The sequence below is a fragment of the Elephas maximus genome, chromosome 5 (assembly GCF_024166365.1).
Source record: "Elephas maximus indicus isolate mEleMax1 chromosome 5, mEleMax1 primary haplotype, whole genome shotgun sequence".
In the NCBI taxonomy this organism is placed as follows: domain Eukaryota; kingdom Metazoa; phylum Chordata; class Mammalia; order Proboscidea; family Elephantidae; genus Elephas; species Elephas maximus.
The window spans coordinates 125,124,283-125,138,907 of NC_064823.1; the positions used below are offsets into that span (position 1 = coordinate 125,124,283).

At 36.3% G+C, this 14,625-nt stretch overlaps 1 protein-coding gene across 4 annotated transcripts in view; it reads left to right on the forward strand.

Moving 5' to 3' along the window:
* ARAP2 (ArfGAP with RhoGAP domain, ankyrin repeat and PH domain 2) overlaps positions 1–14,625 on the forward strand; it is a 247,799-nt gene that overhangs the window by 170,880 nt on the left and 62,294 nt on the right. For all 4 annotated transcript variants that reach the window (XM_049886379.1, XM_049886382.1, XM_049886381.1 and 1 more), the window contains exons 20-22: positions 1,893–2,056; positions 8,262–8,474; positions 11,830–11,935. In XM_049886379.1, the coding sequence (XP_049742336.1) occupies positions 1,893–2,056; positions 8,262–8,474; positions 11,830–11,935 (483 nt within the window). The remainder of the gene's footprint in view (positions 1–1,892; positions 2,057–8,261; positions 8,475–11,829; positions 11,936–14,625) is intronic.

Genomic DNA, 14,625 nt, shown 5'->3' on the forward strand with positions numbered 1-14,625 from the left:
CACCAGCCCAGGGGCAAGGACTAGAAGGCAGGACGGGACAAGAAAGCTGGTAATAGGGAATCCAAAGTCGAGAGGGGGAGAGTGTTGATGTGTCATGGTGTTGGTAACCAATGTCACAAAACAATGTGTGTACTAATTGTTTAATGAGAAGCTAGTTTGTTCTGTAAACCTTCACCTACAGTACAATAATAATTTAAAAAAAAAAAAAGGAAATAGTTTCAGAGATAAGTCTCCATTTTCTCCCCTTCCCCAAGTGCTTTGAGTGTAGAGGAATGTCAGCCACATTTCGAAGGCTTTTTAGTGTTGAAAACTCAGGAGCTGTAGAATAACATTGGTTAGGAAGTGATATCATTAGCTTTGCATTTTAGAAAGATCATTCTGGCAGCAGTGAGGAATACGGATTAAAGGGATGGAGAATAGGGAAAGAGATTCTATTAGGAGTTGTAATGACCTCAACGAGCAATGTGAAGACGTGCAATGAGGTGATGTTAGAATGAATTGAAGACGTAGTGGAGATTCCAGGCAGCTGGTGTCAACAGAATTTTGTGAATAGATGTATGTGGCAGTGACTGGGGAAGGAAACCAAGTCATAATTAAATAATCTAAATTCCTGGTGGGGTAAGTGGAGAATTGTGGTGCCAAAGGATCCCTGGTGGTGCAGTGGTTAAGCTCTTGGCTGCTTCCACCAGCTGCTCTTTGGAAACTATATGGGGCAGGTCTTCTCTGGCCTGTAGGGTCGCTTTGAGTTGAAATTGACTCAAGAACAATTTTTTTTTTTTTTTTTTAACGGGTGGTGCCAAGAGCAGATTGGTATGGTGTGAGAGAAAGGTTTGAGATGCCTATTGCTTGTTAAGGCGATGTCCAGAAATAAATCTTAGCTATTATTATTACTGTTTATTACTTAAATGTTATTATTGCATTTATTGAGTGCTTAGGTAGGTACAGGGAGCTCTGGTGGTGCAGTGGTAAAGCACTCAGCTGCTAACCCAAAGGTCAGCAGTTTGAACCCACCAGCTGCTCTGCCAGAGAAAGATGTGACAGTCTGTTTCCATAAAGATTTACAGCCTTGGAAACTCTATGGCAGTTCTACTCTGTCCTGTTAGAGTTGCTATGAGTAGAAATCAACTCGATGACAATGGGTTTTTGGTAGATAGGTACTATTATTATTCTCATTTTACAGATGACGAAACTTGTCCGAGGTCACAAAAGACGTAAATGGCAGAGCTAAACTGAGTTGGAAAATCTGGTTGTAGTTCCCACCCTCTTAACTGCTCTGTGATCTTGCCTTTCAGCCACATGGAAATCTGATTTGTGAGAGAAACTTATAGCTTAGAGATATGGATTTGGGAGGGGAGATGAAACCACTGGCCTAAATGATGTGTCCCTGGAGACTCCTTGGAGTTTGTGGGTGAATAACCGTTATTCAGAAAGAGGAGATAGGCTTGGGAAACAGGCTGAGTGACCAGAAAGATAGAAAAGGCAGGAAGAATTGTGCTCTAAAAGGCAAATTGGATAATAATTTTCCCTCCTTTTAAGAAATGAAAATATCATCAGTTCTAAAGTCTTGAAAAGTACACCCAATAATGTCCGTTAGAAGTCACTGATGATGCTTGCTAGAACAGTTTCAGTTTAGTTATTTGGAAACAGAGTAACAGGGGTTGAAGATTGAAATAAGATGAGATCACAAATCCCTCTCCACTATGGAGAAACATGACTATATAGGCAAAAAAGAAATTGAGTGAAAGCTAATGGTAGATGGAGGTTAAAGCAAGAGTTTTCTTATGATGAGTGAGACAGGAGCACATTTATATGGGTTTAAGTGTAATCTGTCTCGAAATAAGATTTTTTTTTTTTTTTAATATATGACTTGAAATGCTTTTTAAACTTTGCAGAACATTATACATCCATGGGCATACCAAGTTGGATTTCACAGTCTGGCATACTGCAATTGAAAAAGCAGCAGGTACAGATGGTAATGCATTACAAGATCAGCAGCTCAGCAAAAATGACGTTCCCATTATCGTGAACAGCTGTATAGCATTTGTTACACAGTATGGTAAGTCTCACCGAGTTCTTAACTCAACCCCCAGAACTCAGTATCATTCTTACAGTTTTTAAGTGGTACCTCTATTGGACCAAATTAAAGTCCTTTATATTTGTAAGTACACCAGTGAAAAATAAAAACGTAGTCACTGTTCAGCTAACTGCTATTCCTTCTCCCAGTAAAATTCATTCAAACTATATAATGTTTCATCTTATGGTTATTTTTACCATTTCCTTCTTCCTTTCATGCCTAAAATTTTTGAGTAACATACTGAAAGAATCTGTACTATAAAACATACATTAAAAATAGTAGATAAAAGACTATTTTTCAGAGATTACAAGCTTAGAAAAAAGCCCAGAGTGACTCAGTGTGCTAAGCATGTTTTTGGAAGTGGAAACTATGGGATAAAATATAAAAGAAATCACTTTTCATGAGCATGCATATAGTCTCTGTGTGTGCATTTTATTCAGCATGCTATAGGTCACATTTATATTAAGAAATATTCTTAATTTTAATATTTTGCCTTATTTACAACAGATATTTTTATGAACAATTTGCAAGTAAAAAAACAAAAAACTGACCCGTGCCTGTATATCCACCTGTATATTTCCATAGCATATTAATTTTAACTGAATATGCTATGGAAACATTTTAGATACGCCTATAAAGTAACCTTTATTGCTCATGTATATTTTCAGAGTATTACAGTCCTTTAAATTCATTCTTTCGATTACATATTTCCTTAATACTCCAAAAGGTATAAATTTCTTAAGTGTATTTCTAATATAAAAATGTTTTACACTTTAAAATTTGTAGATAAATGCCGTTTGTTTAAATTACAAATGTGGAAAAAAGTAAACTGATTGACCCGGTATTTTGAAAGGTGTCTTAACTTTTCTTGCTTTTGTAATATCAGAGGTGTCTTTGGGTGTTTTTAATTTGAAAAGCAGTTGTAATCAGTACAGCACTGCAGTAAAACATCGTGTTTTTAGTTCATTACTTATTTATTGAGTGCCTGTTGTGTGCTAGCCACTGGTCTCAGTACTAGAAATGCAGCTGTAGGGGAAAGAGTTAAAGACAAAGCCATGATCTTATGTCCTAGTATGGGAAACTGATAATAAACTGATATGTAACAAAATCTCAGAAAATAACAAATGCTATGAAGAAAGTAATTTTTGGAAATTACAGATTTATATATGTGTGTATTAATCTTCTTTATTCTGGGGGACTGCCATTTTAAGTATCTTACTTATTTTGTATGTAATCTAAGTACAATTATCATTAGTGTCCAGATTCACTGTGTTTATGTTGGCATTGTATATCTAAATATGTATGCAATCACATACATGAGCATTACTATGTGAAGTTCCTTCCTTTGATAGTTTGTTTATATTTTTCTTAGCTGTAATCATCTGTTTATTAGAAAATGATAGAGAAAGCAGGCGATTGTTTTCATTTTTTACAGTCATTCAGTCTTAGAGCACTTGAATTTTGGAGGTGTATGTGAATTGAAAAAAAAAATTTTTTTTTTTATGTGAATTGCACACATAGTGTGTTTTAGTAAGAATATAACCTCATTCCAAATTTTCATATCATGTTTGCTTCATAGTGGCATAGGGTCTTTCTTAAACTGAAGAATGATTAAAATAACTTGACTAGCTTCGGTGTAGTCAATTTAATATTCCTCTAGGGAAATCAGAAGTTTCCCTGTGGTGTTGATTTGCATTTAAAATCATTAAGCACTAGATTGTTTTCAACTAAATTTCATACATTGTAACTTCTTTATGACTCTAGCAAATGGTGAATTAACTTGCATATAAAGGTAATAAAGCCAATGAAGGACTATTTATGTTTTCTTTTTGTTGTTGTTGTTATTTTTTTTTAATGAGCAGAACATGGGAGAAAGCCCCAATGTTATCAGCATGTGTAAAAGGAAAGATTCGATATGAACTCTGAAAAGCCCAGTTCAAGTGGCTGGCTCAGGGCTTTCAAGATAGCGGTTATTTTTATTTTGATCAAAGATTCTCTAGAAGAATCCTAATCAAAAGAAGGAAAATGCAGAACAGAATTTGAGATTTCCCTGAACTCTAGACTTTCCGGAGTCATGGAGGTTGTATGAACCCCTGAAACTATTGCCCTGAGATAATCTTTAAACCTTAAACCAAAAATATTCCCTGAATCCCTTCTTAAAACCAAGCAACAGTTTAGCTTAGCTAGTAAAAAAGGTCTGCCTTGAGCTTTATGCTCTTTTAACAACTATCTATATGGGATCAAATTAACAACAGCAATTCAACATCTTAGAAACTTTGAGGGGCAGTGAGTTTATGTTAATCGGGGAGGAACACCTCAGAAGAGGAGGGTGAGAATGGTTGCCCTTTGGTTTAAAATCTTTGCATAACTCAAAGTAATCAATGACACTGAATTGTACATGTAGAAACTGTTGAATTGGTGTATGTTCTGCTATGTATATTCTCAACAGCAGCAGCAAGAAAATAAATAAAATTTAAAAAAACACAGTGAGATACCACTTCAGATCCACTAGGATAGCTATTATAAGAAAAATGGAAAATAACGTGTTGGAGAGGATATGGAGAAATCTGAACCCTCATGCATCGCTTGTGTGAATGTTAAATGATACAACTTTTGTAGGAAACAGCTTGGCAGTTCCTCAAAGAGTTAAACATAGAGTTATTATATGACTCAACAATTCTACTTCTAGTTATATACCCAAAAGTCTTGAAGCAAGGACTCGGACAGAGACTTGTACACCAGCATTCATTGCAGCATTATTCACAATAGCCAAAAGGCAGGAAAAAACCCAAGTGTCCATCAACAAATGAAGGGATAAACAAAATGTGGTATATCCATACAATGGAATATTATTCAGTCATAAAGAGAAATGAAGTTCTGATACACACTACAACATGAATGAACCTTGAAAATACTGTGCTGAGTGAAATAAATCAGACACAAAAGGACAAATATGATCCCACTTATATGAAATATCTACAATAGGCAGATGTATAGACACAGAAGTCATAGTGGTTAAGTGCTACGGCTGCTAACCAAAGGGTTAGCAGTTTGAATCCACCAGGTGCTCCTTGGAAACTCTATGGGGCAGTTCTACTCTGTCCTGTAGGGTCGCAATGAGTCGGAACCGACTCAACGGCACTACGTTTGGTTTGGTTTACCAGGGGCTGGGGATGGGGAAATGGTAAGCTCTTGCTTAAGGGATACTGAGTTTTTATTTTGGGTGACAAAAAACTTTTGAATATAGGTATGATGAATATATTTAATGTCACTGAATTGTGTATGTAAGAAATGGTTTAAATGGCACAACTTTTGTTATATTACCTCAATAAAATTTGAACAACAACCAAAAAAGGCAGTTATTTTGAACCCGTCTTGTGCTTTGGTTTAAAATCTATGCTCATAGTGTCAAGGTTTGAACTTAGTCAAAATACTGAGTTCACAGTATAATTTTTAGACTTAAGTTCTTTTTTGTTTATTTTTATGAATTGTAGTACCTAGTTCTTAGGGAGTGCTGTGAGTCGAAGTTGACTCAAGAGCACCAAACAACAGTAGTTCTTGGCTGGAATTAGTTTATGTAAACAAAATTATGCTCAAGTTCATATTAACTTTATTAGAGTACCAGTTATTAAAAATTTACTCAGCTGGAACATAATCTCCGAAACTTAGTCACATTTTTGTAAAATTTGCTTATTTTTGCATTCAGCATTGGTTTATTGAATACATACTGAGTTCTTCAAGGCATCGTGTAGGTGCTGGATATATACAGAAAGTGAGACATAAATTCTTGCTTTCCAGGAGTTTATAGATTTATTGATAAAAGACAAACAACTGAGCATACAGCTGTATCTCACTGTACAAAATTCTGTGATAGAGAGATTCAGGGGTTGTTATAGGTGTTTATGGTATGCAGATAAATTTCATCCAGACTGTGGGTGGTCACAGAGGACTTTGTGGGTGAGACACCGTGCCTTGAGCCTAAAGAGAAAATAGAAACTAGTTTGTGGAAGGGAGAAAGGATTCCAGGAGGAGAAAACAAGGTGTGTTGAGGTACGGAGTCATGACAAAAGATTGTTGAGGGAACTCTATAATTAAATGTGACCAATGCTTAGTGTGTGAATATAATGTCGATGAAAGAGGCAGAAGAGTTAGACCAGTTAATGTAGGGTCTTATTTATCATTATAACATATTCAAATTTTAACCTGTAGACAGTCGGGATGGTAGTACACCCTCTCCTCACTTATCAACATGATTAGGTTCCAAATACCAGGTCATTATACAAACTTGGTGTTATGTGAAGATGGAGGATGACCACATCAGATCACAAAATGGAGGATGACCACATCATTACATAACTGCCAAATTATATCATTACATAGCTGCCAAACCATTGAGAATCATGGCCCAGCCAAGTTGACACATAACCTTAACCATCAAAGCCAGCATTATTCTCTCACCTTGTCCATTGGTATTCAGTGCTGTTTGTTATTGCCAGGTATACATTGTTAATGCACAAAATAGTTGGGTAGTAATTTTTTACTATTGTAAATGTGCAATGTTGGATAACAAGATAGTCGATAAGTGAGCAACAGGTATATATTTAAGCACAATGGTAACGCCAACAGGCTTGTATCTTAGATCACACTGTCATCGTTGTGGAAGCACATTGGAAGGCTGCACAACAATGGAGATAGAGAGTTGTGAAAAATGTAACGATGAATTGAGGGCCCAAAATAATAGCATGTGGATGGAAAGAAGAGGACAGTTTTGAGAGAGAGAACATGATGAAGAATACACATGACATAGTAATTTTTTTTTTTTTTTAAATGAGTGAGAAAGAAAGGTTTGACTTTTGAGAGGTTGGGGATAAGGCAATGCCATATATTAAGATAGCGGAACAAGATGAAGAACATGTTGAACTTGGAGGTGAGGTGGTGGAGGGGACAGGAAACAATGTAGATGGGGTATGTGTGTATGTAATTCTAGAAATTAAAACCTGGGTGAAAACATATATGTAGTATTTGAGGTGATGAGGCTCAGAAGATTTTGCAGAGGGGGAAGGAGAAAAGAATTGAGGATGGATTCCTGGAATCATCAGTTAATTCTAGATAGGCTGAATAACAGAAGATTGGGAGAATAGCCATGGAAGAAGGAAATAGAGATTTGAGATCATGATGTCATAAAAGCCATGGGATTAAAAGAATTTTAGCAGAAAATCATTTCTAATGTCAGATGCTACAGGATATTCTTGTAAGATTAAAAAAAAAAAAAAGCTTCTAAAAAATAGTCACTTCTGTTCCAGATGAAGATGGTTCCAACAGAGTGGGAATTCAGCACAGAATCAAGAATGTGACTAAAGGAATACAGGGATGTAAAACCTTAGAATCAGTATAGGAAACGTAGCTTGATTTTGAAAGGATGAGAGACAAGAGACCCAGGAGGGGACAGAAGAGGATTTTTGTATTTGTATCATCATTCCCAGACTATCACTCCTACTTCTACTAATAATTACCTACAAACCCGTTGCTGTTGAGTCAATTCCAACTCATAGGGACCCTATAGGACAGGGTAGAACTGCCCCATAGAGCTTGCAAGGAGCGCCTGGTAGATTTGAACTGCTGATCTTTTGGTTAGCAGCCGTGGCATTTAACCACTACGCCACCAGGGTTTCCACTAACCATTACTACTCCTCTTACTTTATATTGGCCACTTGATGAATCAAAAACCTTGAAATGGAGATGACCCAGTCTTCATCTGGAATAAGGTGCAGATGGGGAAAAAGTTAATATACAGATGTGAGGGTAGGAGGTTGGGGAACTTGATATCGGAGAGCTTTGATATCAGAGAGCTAGTAAAACTGGAGGCAAGTTAGATTTTGTTAGACTTAAGGCAAGATAGGACACTTGAGGTAAAACAGCACTTGAAAAAGATACTACAGAGAACTGGAGGAAGGAGCGACCAGGGACTTGCTAAAAGTTGAGGATGTAGCATTGGTCCATCAGGTTTGCTACTGACTAAATTTGGGAGTAAAGGCTCTTCATATCAGCTCTTTCGGATAATGATTTCTTCATCTTGTTCATCATCCCAGTGCAAAATTTTGTTGTATTTTTTTTTTTTAATGTCAAAGTAGATTTTGATTTTAAACTTACATTTTTTTCTGCTCATTACCTTTATTTGAAAACACAGGTTTAGGATGCAAGTATATCTATCAAAAGAATGGGGATCCTTTGTGCATAAGTGAACTCCTGGAGAGTTTCAAAAAGGACGCAAGAAGCTTTAAACTGAGGGCTGGAAAACATCAGCTTGAGGATGTGACAGGCGTGTTGAAAAGTTTTCTCTCAGACATTGATGATGCACTTCTTACCAAGGAGCTTTATCCATATTGGGTCTCTGCCTTAGGTAATACCTAATCAGACATAATAAATGCTTACCTTTTAATTTCTTACTTAGGTTTTCTCTTTAATCTTTTTCTGATGATCTGAAGATTTAATTGAAAGGAACAGTAGTTGCTAAATAGTGTTTTATATACTTAGTTTTCAGTGAATTTCTTAGTGCTTTGTTTTAAATTTGGAAGTATCATATTCAAATCTGTGTATGCTATTAATTTCTCATTAAGGATAAAATGAAGAGTTTAATAAAAGATAAGTTTTGTAAGATTTCTCCATATGACCTTTTATGTTCTATGATTTATCCTACCTCTTTAGTGTTCATAACAATTTTTTCAGTCTTTCTAACTTCATTTCCCCAGATGCTGCCTAATGAAGTAAAGAAGTTTACTATTCTATAATAGAGCCAATTTAAGAAATGATCCTAGAAAAATACCACTCATGGGGGCAAGATGTTGTCAGGAAAATGCCTTTTTACATCCATTAATTCAAAACAGCTCCTTTTATTGAAATATTACAATGAAGACTTTTAAATATACATGTTGCCTTTAATTCCATCTTTCTAATTAAGCCGTTATTTTTGTATGTATTTTATAGTCTTTGTCCCCACATATGAATAATTTACATATATAGCGTCTTTATTTTTACTTAATATACCACAACCATTTCCCCCCATTTCTAGTTTCCAAAATTATAATTTTCAGCCTTAATTTTTTTTAAGTTTTTAAAATTTATATTGAATCATACCATAATTTGCCAGTCTGTTTTTCTCTTGTAAATTTAATCTGTTTCAAGAATTTTTGTAAAATGGCCTTTAAATTTGACTGCATGATACTCTGTTGAAAAACAGGTTTTTTAACTTAAAGTATTTTAAGGAATTAATTACGAAATTGTGTCACAAAACATCCACAGCTTGAAAATCATCCCAAGGAATGAACCTTTTTAGGGTTGGCTTTTCTTATTTCGCTACTTAATTCAGAAATCTATTCCTTCCTTCCTAATATTTTTCAAAGTAATAAGTTTAAGTCTAGAACTATGAAGTTATTTATAGTACCTGTGTTTTAAGGACTTACCTTTTGTCTTTATAAAATCAGTCATCAAAAATCCGTGTCAGAAAGCTTTTGCTGAAGTTGTCAAATGCAATGACAAAGAAGTCTTTACTGTTGTCATGTACCAGAAGGAGGTAGTTGGCAAGTGGCAGGCATGTGTCAGAGGAATGTGTTCACTTTTGACCTGGCACTGAATGCTTTGAGAATTCCCTTGGAGATTAATTTGAATCCTGAGCTAAATATCCTTAAATCCTTTGCATTTAGATCCATTGTAGCTCACCCAGACCCGCCAGAAGTGTCTCGTCTTTGTTCTGACAAGGACAATCCTGGAACTCTCCAGGTGACCTCATAGAAGAACTCTCTGGGGTCCCGTAGACCCAAGGCCAAGACTGCCTTCAGTGGCATACCACATATTTACATGATATATGACCTCTTCTTCTAAGAACCTTTAAATTGTCTGACTTCTGTACAAAGTTGAATTACTCACTGTGTTTTCTACATGACCTGAAATCTTTCCTGAGTTTTACTTTCAAATGGCTTAGCGTTATTTTTACAATATTATCTACTTTATTCTTACAAGATATGTGAAAATATATGCTGAGTTTGTAGGACATTTGTTACTAATACAGTATTAATTAAATGTTATTGAATGAATGCAATTACCCCTACAATTAGGAACTGGATGACTTGAGGATAAGTATTTGAATTATACTTGTTGTTGTTATTGTCACTGAGTCATTTCCAACTCATGCAGACCCCGCGTATGCAAAGTAGAACTGCCCCATAGGGTTTTGAAGGCTGTGACCTTTTCGAAACAGATTACCAGGCCTTACTTTCCAGGCACCACTGGGTGGGTTTGAATTGCCAACCTTTTGCTTAGTAGCCCAGTGCTTAACCATTTGTACCACTCAGGGGGTCCTTGGACTATATTACCTAAAACCAGTTGCTGTTAAGTTGATTCCTACTCATAGTGACCCTATAGGACAGAGTAGAACTATCTCATAGGGTTTCGAACGGGCAGCTAGCTGGTGGATTCGAACTGCCCACCTTTTGGTTAGCAGCTGAGTTCTTTACCACTGTGCCACCAGGACTCTAACCTGGACTATATCAGAGACAATAAGTAATTCTTAATTCATTTTCAGTTTAGTCTAGGAATGTAATGTGGATGTTTCCCCCTCTTTGTCTTTAGAGAATCATTTACTATGCTGTTAAGTCAGTCTGACCATGTTTAGTTTTATACATCTCATGTGCAGGCTGCAAAAGAGGTATCAGTTGCAGTTTGGAAAAGGAGTATACTTGAAAAACGTTTCAGGGAGTTTCTTACATCCCCAGGGATCCTAATGTCTTTACAAGTGACTGTGTGCTTTTAAAGAATCATTAATGTGCTGCTAGCTTTCTGTGAATAGAATAGCTAGGGATAAGCAGGAACTGAAAAGTCATGTTTCCAAATGTAGTTGAGAAATGAGAGGTAATACATGAATGCAGCCCCCTTCAGTTAGGGTCAACCAAAGTTATTTATTTGAAGAATGGTCTTTTATTTCCCCTGTCAGCTAGTAGGTTAGATCAAACCACCACCTTGCATCCTCTAGAGTCTAATACTTTGAGGAATACTATCTCTAGTTTCTCCAGGTATTTGACATCTTCAAGTCAGAAGCATGGAAGGTAACTCCCCTTCCTTTTTTCCGTGAACCAACCGAGTCCTGTCCATTCCAGTGTCAAGGGTCCATCCTCTAAGTCTGCATCACAGTTTCTAGGGCCTGCACATGGCTCCTCTGATTATCCCTTCATCTTTTCCAAATAGGTGAGGTAGCAGGGCTGGTAAATGGCCCTGTATGTAGATCTGAAGGGTAATGCAGGCAGTTCCTAACTCTGGGCTTGTTCATAACTTTGAAAAGAGTTTTATGATCTCATAAGGAAAGAAGAATCAGAAATGTCATTTTTCAGTTGCAAATAATGAAACCTTTACATAGCAGGAGTTAAAATACTTGTGGCTTTTCTATTTAATTTGTACTTTAATTTGTGTAATTAATGTATTCCGGTTAAGTGAAGTTCAATATTTTTGAAAGTGCTTTATTTTTAATTACAAAGTATAATAGCTATAGCACACCACTATGGAATCTTTATCCTTATGTAAATGCATGCTTTTCCGAATTGTAGGTAGTTACTTTATAAGCTTGAATATTTTTTACTGAAATCTGATTGTTTACTTATTGAAAAACAGTTATGAATATTGCTTTAAAATACCTTTAAAAGGCAAGTTAATACTACAGATCATTAGTTACCACGTCAAGTAAGCCTAAAGATTTTCTGTTTCTCCAGATACACAAGATGACAAGGAAAGAATTAAAAAGTATGGCACATTTATACGTAATCTTCCAACGGTCAATCGAGCCACTTTGGCAGCTATAATTGAACACCTTTACAGGTGGGTGGATGCCTGCACTCTTCTAGACATTTCGAACGTGGCACTCAATAAGTTATTATTTCTTAAATTTAAAGTGTGTTTAACCCTCGGCATGTTCCTGAATCTTTCACCGTATCTTAAGAACTTTTTGAAAATGAAATTCCTGCTAAACTATCACTTGAGCTTCTCTTTCTGTGTAACTAACCTACACACACAGAAAAATAGTACTAGAGAATTTCTTAAAAGAGTCAGAAATAATCACATAGAGCACCCGCCAAAGCATCCAGTGTGTAGGCAAGAATTTCAGAACTCATTTGGGAGGGCAGTTGGAAAGGGAGGGAGGAGGTACAGGGACAGACGTCCAGACGTCTATTGCAGGAATCTCACTGTGAGCACCACGTGTTCTTGTGTTAGACAGTTATAAACTCTCACCTCTTTATTAATATTTTACCAATTTTGATGTCAGACCATTGATTGGATGAGGAAATTTGAAAAGGTAGAAACATTGTCTGTGTCAGGGCATGAAGTCCCCCCCATTTGGAAAGATAGGAGGAGCATAACGACTTGAGAAATGAGATCTGAGGGATGAGGATGTGTGAAAATAAACTTTTCAGTTAAAACTAAAGGTTCGTTTATTTATTTCTCTATTGGTCAGAATTATTCTACAAACTTTAATAAGACTTTAAATATTGCTTAAGGATTAATTTTTGTAGCTTACTACGTAGATAGAATACTCTCTTGAGTGTTTCTGTGAAGCTGAATTTCACTGTTGTTAATGTGCTGTTGAGTCTATTTTGACTCATTGCAACCCCACATGACAGCATAGAACTGCCTCATAGGGTTTTTTAGGCTGTAGTTTTTAAGGAAGAAGATCGTTAGATCTTTCTCCTGGAAGCCACTGGGTGGATTTGAACTGCCAGCCTTTGGATTAGCAGTTGGCTGCTTAACCGTTGTGCTACCAGGGATTCTTTGAATTCTACTAAGGGTATCTTATTTGGGATCTAAATTTAGAAATTGTCCATAGTTTGTTTTCTTTTCTCTTTAGCTGCCTTTTCCAACCACTACTTCTCATATATGGAGCCCTGGTGGTGTGGTGGTTAAGAGCTCACCTGCTAAACAAAAGGTTGGCAGTTCGAATCCACTGGCCATACCTTGGAAACCCTATGGTGCAGTTCTACTGTGTCCTGTAGGGTCACGCTGAGTAAAATCTGTTACTGTGAGACTGATTTTCTTATTGTATCATGCAAATAGAGTCCGTATGATATGTAGTTCCATCACTACACCTATGAGATATTGGGACAAATCTTAATATAGACAAATTTAGTACGTGGTATAGATTTATAGAGGAGAGATTAAATGATTAATTTTGTGCTGAGGTCAAGGGAATTCTTCTGTGCCTCAGATTGAAAAATATATATATATATATATATTGCTCTCAAGTTGATTCCAACTCACAGAGACCCAATTAAAAAGGGCATATTAATTGGGAATGAAAGAAAGATCAGTATGCAAAATGAGTAAAGGGTATCTTTTGGGAACTAGGAAATGAGATTGTTAAAGGTTGGTCAGCAGGAGATTGTGAAAGGCTTTGTAGGTCATGCAAGACATTTGGGTTGTATTCCTTTCAGTGATGAGTTACTGATCAAATCTGTTTTAGGAGAGTAACTCCTGTGATGGTATTGGTTGGGAAGAGGAAGAATAGAGGCACAGAGTCTAATTAGGTATGCATTTCCTTGGACTTTTTGATGGAGGGCCTGAGTGAGAAAAGAAGGAACAAACTGAACATAAAAACACTTGGGAATGCCAACATCTGGGGGCAGAGAAATGAAGGAAGAAAAGGAAATAATATATTTCACCCACTCATGCCAGAAGTTAAGGCAACCGCAGAGATTAAAGATGAGAGTGAGAAACAGAGTACCAAAGGAGAATGGTGTAGAAAGAAGTCTAAAGGAGGAAGAGAATGGTTGATAGTGTCAAAAGTTGGATGAGATCAGGTTGACTTAGCATTTACTTCATTCTCTAGACTAATAATCCATGACTAACATTACTTAATTCTATTTACCAAATATGTATTATTCAGCTACAGTGTGATTAAAGCCACACTCTCTAGCCATGAGATGTTTGGATTCTGTTAATGCAGGCAGACATTGCACATAAATATTCCGGATGTTTACAATCTAGTGTAGTAACAGTGCAGAAGTGGTTGTGAGAGGGGTTTTCACAATTATTTCATCCTCTTCTATTAACTTTCCATTTCTTATGCATCCTATAAATCATATGTGATGATCACGCTTGCTTTACCTGTCCCTGCTGTACAATTTGTCATTTTATTATGCGTTTTATGTTATCATATGTATTGCTGTCATGTTTATTCACTTTTCCATGTTTTTTTTTTACTAGAATCTGTGCTCCTTTATAGACACGAGTACCTAGCTCAGCCTTGCTGTATTCCCTTCCGTTGGTAGAGTTTGGTCTCCTCTATTTAGTCTGTGTTTAAAATTCTCCAAATATAATTAAATAGGCGGTCTAGCAGCTGCTGTATACACAGTGAGTGACAAATAAGTAGAGAGTATTAAAGTGATTTTCATATGCATCCCACTTCTCATATAGTGCGTTTTTGTTAATATAATGTTCCCTTTCTTGGGGTGACTGTTGTAATATTTTAACTTATGAACCCTTTAAATGCTCATTGTAGGACCTGAACATTGTGA